General features: G+C 38.8%; 1 protein-coding gene across 5 annotated transcripts in view; it reads right to left on the bottom strand.

The window, feature by feature from the left end:
* Window positions 1-12,076, bottom strand: part of LOC131585460 (protein HIRA) — a 32,083-nt gene that overhangs the window by 18,447 nt on the left and 1,560 nt on the right. For 4 of the 5 annotated variants that reach the window (XM_058851675.1, XM_058851676.1, XM_058851673.1 and 1 more), the window contains exons 2-9: window positions 6,550-6,612; window positions 5,661-5,771; window positions 4,800-4,890; window positions 4,205-4,299; window positions 3,277-3,372; window positions 2,318-2,478; window positions 1,245-1,412; window positions 603-716 (exon numbers count right to left, since the gene is read on the bottom strand). In XM_058851675.1, the coding sequence (XP_058707658.1) occupies window positions 603-716; window positions 1,245-1,412; window positions 2,318-2,478; window positions 3,277-3,372; window positions 4,205-4,299; window positions 4,800-4,890; window positions 5,661-5,771; window positions 6,550-6,612 (899 nt within the window). The other variant, XM_058851678.1, reaches the window with a different exon arrangement.

The following is a 12,076-nucleotide window of genomic DNA, read 5'->3' as shown; positions in this document are numbered from 1 at the left end:
GGTAGCCATTACCAGAAACAGATTTAGTTAAGCATCCAGAGATTGATGGATAAATATCACACTGGAATCTATAAATAGTAGACTGCAGTTAGCAATTTGTGTGCTCTGGCACAAGTTCTCATCACAAAGCTTTAAGCACATGTTTTTTGCATTTAAAAATGTAAAAATAGTTACTCTTCTTTTAGGCAGAATAAAAATTTTAGTGTAAATTTTGAAGTAAAACCTGAACTAGATCTCAAAAACTTGAAAGAATACCTAAAAAGCTCATTCACTTCCATATCCCTTTCATTTACAAAGGCAGAAGATGAGTAAAAGGCAGAAAATAATGTTGCATTTATGAACTGTGGTAAAATGTTTTATCCCCTAACAGCTGCTCCCCCTTATCAGGGCACACTCTGCCACTGGCCTCTAACTGCTCTTGCCTTTACAGAAATTAACTAATGCCAATCCACTTCCTTCCTCCCCAACTAAACCTGTAACAGAGACAAACCCTAAACATGAAACTAAATACAAGACCTAATGCTGTACACATGACCTTTGTGCTAAACTCCCAAGTTATTATATGCACACAGTAGCTCAAAGGCAGCAAAGAAACCGCTTACCCAAACAGAAAGAGATCGATCCTTGCTACCGACAGCACAACAGCAGTAGGGACAACTTGACTTGGTGGAGCTCCCATTCTTTTGTTTCTTTTTGAAGATTTTTGGATTGAATTTCTGAACAAATGAGATAACCAAATTTTATCACAGTAATTACATTTTAGCAGGAAATCTGCTTTCAAAGCAAATTTTCCACTTTAGAGTGAAAAAGCAACATTTTATAGAAATAAAGTCCTGAACCAGACTCTGTAAGAACACTGACAAAAGCTGCAGAGGCTTTCTTAAGGGGCTTTCTGAATGCCTTCACAGGAAAGGCAAACAATATTAATTTTACTAGGGATCAGAAGCCCACTAGAAACCTAAATCATTTTAATCAAGTCACTGAACAGCCAGCAAAGCTGATATTTGACATTCCTAACATGCTCCTGTATTCCCCCTTGTCTTGTTCATCTAGAGCCACTTCTCTTACCACAAGAGCGACCTGATTGCTTCCAACATGTAAAGTTGACATTTCTTAATCGCCACCATTCATTTGCTTTACTAATCTTGACACCAATCTTCACCTCTTCTCCAATTTATACATAAAATTATCAAAAAACACATACAAGTTTTAACTTCAGGGATAAATTACTATCACTCACTCACCACTACTGTAACTGCCTTCCGATGCCCTACAAAATCCATGTTGGTTTTCCATCCATCCCTCTCAATGATCTGAGCAGTGGGTCCAGAATTATTCATGGCATGAGCAGAAACAAGATAGTGACCATCAGGTGACCAGCTAAGGCGCAACACATGAGTCGTCCCTCCACACTGCCAAAAAAAACCCAACATACCAGAGCTTTAAAAGTGTTTGGCAAACAAAGGGGTTATAATACAAACTATTTATATTTCAGATTCAGGGAATATGATTACAAAGTAAGTTTCCTGTGAATATAAAACAATGACCTCACATACAACTCTCAGCACTTGGCCATGTTTACACAGGTGATACAATGTAACTTAAGAAACCCTATGAAAAGGGGGAAAGGAACTCAGAGAACTTTTTCAAAGGAAACACAAATGTTACATGTTTTTGGATACTGTTTCCTCAGTATTTATCACAGTCCCAGTTAGTAACACGGATGCAACACAGCAACCACTAACAATGAGACATCCAGCTTGCCATGCCAGCTCCCACATGAATTGAAGCAGATAAGGTCTTTTACAAAGAGCAATTGCACTAAGCACAACTCCCTCAGATCACTGCAGAATACTCCACTTACCAAGCACCAGTTTCTGTCCCCAGAAACTTTATCTCTTCATCAAAGTCATCACCTAACAGCCCTATGATGCCAGACCAAAGATCCCTCCTTGAATGTACTTACCTCATTTCTGACAGTGGCCAACAGAAGATGCATAGGGAAGAATGTCAGACTATTGTGAACAGAGTGCCAACTTCCCTAGAATAACTACGATATTTCCAGAAGTTTACTTGTCTACATAACCCATGAAAAACTTCGACATCCACAACAACAAATGGCAGAAAGAGTCTCTAGTCAATCATATTTTTATGAGAAAGTAATTATTTTTTTCCCTCTTCTGAAGCTGCTATCTGAGAGCTTCATTTGATTCAGCACTGTTCAATTAAATCATGTTTGTGTACAATCAGAGTTATTTTTCTAGTTTTCATTCATTCTAAGGGAATTCACTTTGAACAGTCACACATTCTGAAGTACCTCATCAAAAGGTTTTGTGATGCTGGTTTCCAGCTGCCAGTCCATGGTCCGCCACACCTTTAAACTTCGATCGTCAGCCTGAGAGGCAATGTATTTTCCAACAGGATCCCAAGTCAGCCCTTTCACCAAGCCAGAATGCCCTTTCAAAGTGGCAAGAATTTCTGTGCACACAAAAATTGAGAATAGAGAGTAAGTAATTACGAGAAAATTTACATCTTTTTGAAACACCGTATTAAGTATGACCTCCTATAGTGTAGAAACAACATATCAACCAAATTGGCACCTGTACTTAAGAAAAAACTGATATAAAAAAGTGGTAAGGAGAATTCCAGCCAGAATAAGAGGTGCAAGGCTCTTTAGAAGACAGGTCAGAGCAGGAAGAACAGCAGAGTGCCAGCACTTCAGAGTAGCACTTTGATACTGTGGAAAGCAGCACTTGAACTGGAATTTCAGTTAAACTTTCCTCCACACCCAAAGATTATCACAAGTAATCCAGCTTTGTGCAGCAAGTGTGAACCAAGTCAAAGCTGTGACTCAACAGACACACCAAGGTGGCAGACCTGGTAACCTACTTTCAGTCACACTCTTGCTTATCAGCCTGTGGGAGGAGAGGTTGAGAGGGTGCACAATTAGCTTCAAAGTCTAAAACCTCTGGTATCAGCATTGAAAGCCATCTTAAAATAAATGGCATGTAAATAAACACATGCAATCACGATTTTCATGTAAAAATCAGCAGCATAACCTGAATGCAGCTGTCTGCAGCACTGTGGAATCCCCTGTTCACTGCCTTCCAAACCTGGAAGAAGGACTGACCTGCCAGGTTTGAGCATCAGGTGTGGCACCTCAAAAGACAGACAACCTGTGCTCTCCTAGAGATTTGAAGAGTCAGTGAAATACACCCAAGGACAGAAGACTTTGTCACAGAGCTTTACATGCTGGCACATCTTTAGAGATCTCACCTGGGAATTTGACAGCATTCCAGATGACAACAGTGTTATCAACACTACAGGACGCCAGCCAGGCATCATGTGGAGACCATGCTACATCCATCACATCTGTTTGGGAAAAGGAAGTTTCCACTTAAGAGATTGATGGTAATCAGAAAATCAAAAAGTCTTCTTACAAAGAACTTGTGTTCTCTGTAGCAATATTTTTCTGTCACTGAGAAATGATTGTCACCTCACTAAAGTCAAAGAAAGCAACACTCATTGGAAGTGAGACTCCCCAACTTTCAATGCTCAAAATGGGGGTCAATGAAAAAAAAAAAAAACAAAAGGGAAAGAATGCAATGATTGGTGATTGTAGGAAGTACTAATGCCTGCACAAAGAACTTGTTCTGAATGAAAAAGGAACAGAAGCTATTACAATGCACACACTTTGCTCCAACACATGTGGAGTGATCAAAGTGATTTCCATCCTCATTTTAATCACAGCTCATGTCAGCAGATGCAAAATGCATTTGAAATTATTTATTTATTCAACTTTTGCATTGCTCTTTAGATATTTTTCTTCTAAATAAACATTGATATTCTTTGGTTTACAAAACCATGGTCTTTTGCCAATCAGATTATTCACTGCTAGTGTGAACATTTAAGTAAAGATACAGTTCAGCTTCCTTTATTCGGGTTCATCTCTAAGCTAGAAAATAGCAAAATATAAGTTTCTTATTTTTTTTTTTGTCCTATATACCACACTTGCCAGAAGTTACTCATCTGAAAATTGCATTTCATTAAAAATGATATTTTTTTAAATTTTCACTGTTGCTCTTAAAATTAATTACTGACTTGTCACCAAATATATATATTTCAAACAAGAAAACACGATGCTGAAAAGCAATTTTTTTCAAAATACATGCAAATTATGTTCATACAATGCCTTTAAACTTACCCCCTGAATGGCTCCTGAGAATGGACACACACCTCCACTGCTCAACATTAGTAAGTTTGCTACTAGAACCAAACACAGTGCTAGGTCCAATGTACCTAATTAAAATAGGAACAGTTAGAAAAAGAACCACCACAAGCTCCTCACATTTTTTGAGGAAAACCAGCTGCACAGTACACTTCTATTTTATAGTCAGTTATTCCTACAATACAGAAGGGAAAAAAAGCACATTTTTTGGAGAGAACAATTCCAGTTATAAAAAAATCAGTTTCAGTAAAATGTAGAATTTCTGTAGATAGCCTTAAATGGTAACATTTAAGGTGACTTTTCAAATCTCACCAGAAAGCTTTCTTCAAGGACAGAAGAAAATGTCTCAGCTCCTCCAGAGGAGAGAGACTGCCCAGGCAGACACCCTCCAGCCCAAAGGACAGCAGGCCACATCTCCAACACCAGCGCTTTGGTGTCCCAGCTTTCAGCTCTTTACACACCAGGTGGAGCACTGAGCTTACCAAAGGCCAGCACAGGGAGGAAGCACTGAGATGTCACAGAGTAACCGACTTGAAATGAAATGGGAAGCTCAAGGAAGAAACATGCTTACGCAGCTCGTTTCCACACCATAATCAACTTGTCATCTCCCCCCGAAGCCAAGTAAACTCCATTGTTTGACCATCGCACACAGTTCACACAAGCTGAAAAGTAGAAAAGAAAGTTTGCAAGATGAAATATGTGAATAAGTGGTTCTGGACTGCAGACAGGATTTATAATACAAATAAGCAAAACTTGACAGGAGACATTTAGGATTTAAGTGGGCTTTTTCCACTCAAAGCAGTTACTCTGTCTGCTTTAGATAAATGAATTGGTACTTATCTTTCAGTAGCAGTTGAGGAATTTCTTACTTAAAAAAACCTATTCCTTATCTAAAAAAGCTTCACCAAAAGAGGCTTGAAGGAAAAAAGATTAATGTTCCTCTAATGAAGGAAACTTATTCTGGTAAATAAAGAGGGATTAAGAGGGCAAAGAAGGAAAGGTATATTTTGAAGAAAAGAAGGGACAGCTTGTCAGGTGACCCTACTAATTCCAAATGCGGTGATTTATAATGTAATAAATGTAATAATTTGTAACTATAACCAGTATACTGCAGATGATGTATTTTTTACACTTCTTCTCCTGTCCTTTCCTTCAGAGCTCCCCAGTTTCTCAGAATGTGCATTATCAAGTGCTTTATGGCCACAACTGAAAAAAGCTTATGGGGGAAGATTTCCAAAGGTATCTATAGTCCTCTTCACATTTCCTCACATTTTAACATTTTCTGCTGAATATCTTGAAAAGTATACAGCCAAAGTATGAGACCACTCTGCTGTGTTTTATTGATTTTTGCAATTACAGACATGTAAGTCTTAAGCTTTGGCAAACTACCAATAGTGAGTAATGAAAAAACCCAACCAACCAACTTTGTTACCTAAGTGATTGTCCATCTGACAAAGCATCTTGGGGATATTTTCATTCTTTTCATCTTCCTCCTTCAGGACTGGAGCCATATTCCAGATCACAACTTTGCCAGAATCCTGACCTGTAAGAGACCAAAAAGCACCCCCTTTTAAATACAAGCAAAACAGCTTTTCAAAATAATCTCAGTTTCAGAACAGATGTGAAAATGTAGGCATTACTGCACTGGGGACTTTGGAAACATCTGATTACAGATGTAATCAGATTTCATATAATCAGAATTGATATAATTAGACCAATTCAGAAGTGCTTTATTTTTGAAGCTATTAAAAATAAATATATATAGCCTTGTACAAAAGTCATACTGTACATAACTGATACCAACAGTAAGGACAACCTTGTAATAAAATAGTATTTCTAAAGAGAAAATATACATATTCAAATACTAAATTGCAATTACTGTAGCCAACATAAAATTATTCACTATTGTGAACCAAATTATATTTTTGCATATATTTCTTAAGCTATTCTATTTATATAATTGGATTTTTCTGTCCCAATAGTTTTACTATTTAGCAACTGAAAAAGCTCAACTGCACATCCAGTTCCTCTTCAAATTCAAAGGAAATTTGGCCCATATGGCCACAACTCAATCACTGATAGCAGCTACTATCTCAATGCTGTCCAAGGGGATGAAGATGTCAGAACATGTAACTCTGGCTTCTGCAGGAGCAGCAGCACTTCTCAATACATTAAATAGCTTACATAATTATCTGTTTCTTAGAGATAAAAGTGATGTCTTTTTAAAAGGGTCAAACCAATTCAAGTCCTGTGAAGGAACAAGATTATTATTATTATTATCATTACCCAAAATTCTGTCTTCTATCAGTACACAGACTTACCTTGTCCTCCTGTTGCAAACTTGGTCCCATCTGGGTGAATGTCCACTGAAAATATTGGCTTTCCTGGAATTAGAGAACAAGTAGCAACATACTGAATTGTTTTATATTCAAGGGAATGCAGTAATGCCAGAACCACCACAACTCTTCTGGCTGGCAAGTGACTTTCTTCTTCTAAAGGCTTGAGTTGTAAGAATTGCAGCTGACTACAAGAGCTGAGAGCAGCTTGCTGACAGAAATGGCAGCCTATTAAAAGCCTATATGATGTTATATGAAGTTATCATGCCACAAAAAGCAGCGATAACCAGGGACACTTAATCCAGCAGGATATGCCAAATACCTCAAAGCAAAGTAATACCACAAAGCAAGTGCCAACAAGGCAAAACGGTATTTGAGTACGGAATTTCTTCAAGGTTTCTACATTTATTAGCTGATGACCTGAAGCAAGTCTTTCGGCTTCTGTTTTTTAAAAATCTTTCTCAGTTTCAAGCTGGATCTGTTGATCACACAATTATCTATCTCAAATTTCAATTCTCTTAATGAAACTCTTCTACCCAAAAACTAATTTTGATTTTATGGCTTCCATATAGAAAGAGGAGGACTAACCAACAACAACATTACTCTTAAATCCTTCAATTCTCCATATGCTACATCTTTCAGAAGAAAGCTAATAATTTTACTAGAATGTAAACTCTGTAACAAATACCACAGCTGGGGAACAGCTTTGGAAACCAGAAAGCCCTCACTTCCAACCTGTTCTGCTCCAACCACTGGCTCATATTCACTCTCTCTATGTTCACAGTTGTTTTAACCTTTGCAGAGGAAAAGGAAGAGGGGAGCAGCAAGTTTCCTGCCTTTCAGAGATGCTCAAAGAGCTACCACTAAGGATTATTTGAAAGAACATGCATGCGATTTCCACATCCAAAGAATTTCTGGCAGCACTTCCAATCCCTTCAAACTGGAATGCCTCTGCAAGCAAGATCACATATATGCCACTATAAAATAAGGCAATTTATCAAACATTCAGAAGTACCAGTACCCACACACCAAGACTGCTTGATAAACTTCCCATGAGTGTCAGTCTTGTGCTGTATCTTCATGAGATGTTAAGACATAAATGATAAAACCTGGAGATCTTATCTAACAGCACATTTTATGTCTAACTGTAGCAACTGAAACCTTGACACTAAACTCCTAATAAAATCCTCATCCAAATACTATTTCTTACTATTTGAGGGATACACATTCAGCTCCGTTTTGACTTTTGTATCCTTTATGTTGATTTGTTTTAAGGTTTGTTTTATTTGGATTTATATTGCAACTGTGACATGTGATTTCCCTTAACATTTTTACAGGCAGCCAAGCAAAGACCTTAAGCACAGAAAGATGGCACTCAACTTACATTCCTCCCAAGTCCTTCAGACCACATAGCACACATGAGCTGTGGTTTTACTTCAGCTTGTTGTGCCTGAGTCTCGCTTTTATTCTGTTAACTCAAATGCAACATTCAGGGTTAAGCCGAATATTTAGAGAAGCACAAACAAGAAACAAACATTTACTTTTCCCTTTCCAAAATGTGGAATTTCCCTTAAATTAAACCAGTGCATCATTTGAAATAGTTGAGCCCACTGAAACTTACTGAAAAGGCCACTCTGGAGACCTTAGAGATGGAAGAGGTGACCTTTTCAAGCTGCATCAAGTCTTGGGCAAGAAGAGCTCATACACTCTGGTATTTGCCATTAGATGTGTTGGGAAGCATAGGAAGCCAGCTATCAAAGACCTTTGCATTCTAAGAACCTGGCTCATTTTGCCTCCGTATCATTCACACCAAGAGAAAACTTTCCCAGCAAATCAGAAAGAATTTAGCCACCTCTACCATTACTATTCAGGCAAACCAGATATGCTGCACATTCCAAAAAGTTGTCACTGCACCCACTGTTTTGCAAAAATTACTGACATGATATAATTTTCCTTTACTACATGTTATGAACTACCACAGTCTCTCCAATTTCTGCATTAAGAGCACAATTCTACAGGAGCAGTAACATCAGCTCTTTCCCTTCTCCTGGGCAAAGATGTTTCACAGATCCACATATGGGGTTGAAAAAACTCAGCAAATTACTTTGCTTAGAGAGCCAGAGGTAACTTAGCTACAAATTCATCATAAAAGCTTAAAATTAGCCACACCAAGGAAAATCACACCAAGCCCAGTAGCCTGTGTTCAGAAACCAGCTCTAGATAAGTCCCTAGGGATCTGTACAATGGTAAGCACACAATGTTTCTTCCTAAAATAATCTTCCAACTCCAAAGAAACTACAGTTCTGACTTCTTGAATCAGGGGCCTCAATGGACTTTCTTCTATAAATTCAAGCAGCCATTTCTCAGATCCATAATTACCTTCAACATCCCCTACACAAAGAGATCCACGGTTCAGCCACAAACTCTGTGAGAAACCTCCTACTCCAGGGATCTGCACCAGCTATTTGTTACTTTAATGCAATTAATCCTTGTACAGAAGGGCAGTGAACGAAAATCACTCAACACTGACCCCTTTTCCACCACTCACAACTGTGTTCATCACATTCCCAGCCCAATGATCCCACTCCTTGCCTAAATAATCCTTACTCTACTCGTTTGTTCTTTGTACAAAGGGTGTCTCACACCTTTCTGATCATTCTGGTCACTCCAAGCCACTTTCAGTTCTCCTCTGTTTTGTGACATGAATGGGAACTGGCATTGAAAGCCATGTGTTCAAACATAAACTCTACATAAATTTATATTGCAGGATAAAATTTTATTTTTAAGTTTTTCCTACCATAAATTTGGAGTTCAATCAAATAAGCACTGAGCAGATTTTCATAAATGGTTATAATCCTAAAAACTGAGACCTCAGTTAAAGTTGCCAGGTCACAGGGCATTATTTTATCTGTGAAGTTTAAAGAGGGTATGAACTTTGCACTCAGGAAAGGCAGCAGTAATAAATGAAGTGCTGGACATGTTTCCTACATGGCTCAACTGTGATCCAGGAAGGGATCTTATTCCACAGGTAACTAATGATACACAATGATCTGCCCAGCACTCAATGTCCAATTACTAATTAAAAAAAAAAAAAAGAACAACAAAAAAAACCTCCAAAAGGAGCAGATGAAGAATTCTGTCACAGGACAGAAATTCAGCACGACAAAGTCATTGCCAGGGTGCTCTTTCCTCCAGGGTACCACAATCAAGAGAATGCCATCTACAGTGCTGGATAACTGTAACAGGCTAAAGCTATGAGACTTGTTCCATACTATTTGGGGTTTACAAATTGAGCACAGATACTGGGATTTTCTTCACTTCCTCCAATTTCTCAAAATAATGAAGAAGGAGCCATTATTTGAAAGCAATCACCTTCTTCCCCGGGTTCATGTCTTTATCAGATTGTGTTGTTAGTTCCTCTGAAACACACCAAAAGGCACAAGGTTCCTGCTTCAAAGCGACTGAAGCTTTCCCATGTTTCTAATTGGAGATGTGTTGAGTTTCCCAACAGTAAAAATGAACCAAAACAAACTGTGATTAAACAGCAACACTAAAATCTAACACAATGTGTTTTAAGACATTCTGACCTCTTGAAATAATTTCTAAAAAAAGATAAGCTTAAATTATTGAAGCTCCCAGAATCACATTGCAAGAGGAGGCAAACCAGGTTCATTAAATACAGAACACCTTATGATATACCAGATGTCCTGTGGGCTTATTTGTTTAAAGAACCCAAATATACATTATGTACTGAAAGAAATACTGATACTGAAACAAGCTTGGAACAAAAAGACCTAAGTAAGATAACCCAAGGAGAAGGTACTGTCTTCTAAAAAAAAGTGCACCAGTGAAGAATAAAAGCTATTCTAAATTTTTGTTTGTTATTTAACTTTATACAATAGTCAATGAAATGTAAAAACAGTTTTAGGTGAATTTCTACCTCAAAATGAATGAATTTCTATTCAATTTGCTTCCAGCCCACCTAATATATAAGAGTCAATGTGACTCACAAATCAATTCAAATATTTACATTCCACCATTACAGCTTGGAGAGATAAACTCCATGCCTATATTTAAACAACAGCAGGCTCCAGTTTCCACAAGCTGTTATACATGAGCAGCACCTTGGGGCTTGCAAGGGTTTCTTGGAACAGCAAGGGACTTCCTTTCCCACAGGGATCAGTGCCTGCATGAGTTGTCTTCAAGCACCTGGGCTCTCAAAACCCTGAGTGATGAGTATGTACAGGCAGCTGCTGGATGCATGATGCATGTCTACAGAGGTACTGAATGCAAGACTGAGAAGGAGAAGCCAATCACACCACTTGTATCTTACAGTCATCTGTTCCTGCCCCCACCATTAGACTGCACTTTTGAATATTCTTCCTTGCTCTAAGTTAAAGGCACATGGAAGAGAAGAATACAACAATAATGAGAATTAAATGTAAAATCTAATAAACCCACATTAAGTGCATGAAAAGCTTATAGAAAATGCATCTGAGCAAGAAATAATTCCAATAAGCACTCAGAAAAAGTGACATTAAGAACTCCATTGCAAAAACTTGGAGAGAAATATGCTGAACTGCTTTTACCCTAAGTGGCGCGGCACCTCGGCTGTGCAGCACACAATTCCCAGGTGTGCTGGATTTCCTGGCTACAACACTCACTTCTAGTGCCTATTATCTCCTGGAGAATGTATGCCTGGAAGCATCATTCTAGTCCATTCAGTAAAACAAAACTCCCAAAACTGAGTGGGAAGAGGAAAAGGCTGAAATGACAGCAGCTGGATCTGGTGTGTAGAAGAGCCAGCCCTGCTATCAGGACTCACTCACAAATGAGAACAGTGAGGCAGCCCCGTGTGCCTGTGCAGAAATCCAAGGAATAAGAATTATCACAGAGTCTCCAGCACACACAGTGTAAATTCTCTTCACCCTGTTTCTGGAGAAGTTTCAGAGCCATGAGGGAGCCCCATTAGGAGTGATGGAGACTCCTCACATGCAGCAATGCCTGGAGGATCCGGAACCCAGGTACGTTAGAGGAGGCTGACTAAACTCACCGGATTTTATCCTGCACTCCCTGCCCCTAGGACAGGAATGTGTGATTGTCACACAGTCCTGCACACCTTTGCAGCCCTCACAAATGGAGCTGCTGGTAAATGTCTATTTTGCAGGTGGAAAAATTATGACGAAGTGCCTTGGTCAAACTCATCCCAAGAGGTCAGCGGCAGAAATGGGAGTAAAATTCAGGACTATCAAGGCCCTGTGCAGTGCATTATCCATTATCACAGGGCTCTATAAATGAAGCCCTGCTTGGCTGAAGCCTGTGTTCTAAATTGCTGCAGATGGTCGGATGTGTCCTAAATTGCTACAGATTTCAAATACATACCCACACCAAGTTACAGATCTAATCTCTGTGATCTCCAAGGACTTAGGCTGAAAGTTTTTATTCAGCTGCTCCTGTGCTCCCACTGAAGATACACAGAGGCACAGGACAGCCTGACCACAGGCAGCCAGAG

This window comes from Poecile atricapillus, chromosome 16, assembly GCF_030490865.1.
Source record: "Poecile atricapillus isolate bPoeAtr1 chromosome 16, bPoeAtr1.hap1, whole genome shotgun sequence".
Taxonomy (NCBI): domain Eukaryota; kingdom Metazoa; phylum Chordata; class Aves; order Passeriformes; family Paridae; genus Poecile; species Poecile atricapillus.
The sequence above is the reverse complement of the archived record's forward strand: the minus strand, read 5'-3'. Positions and strand labels throughout refer to the sequence as shown.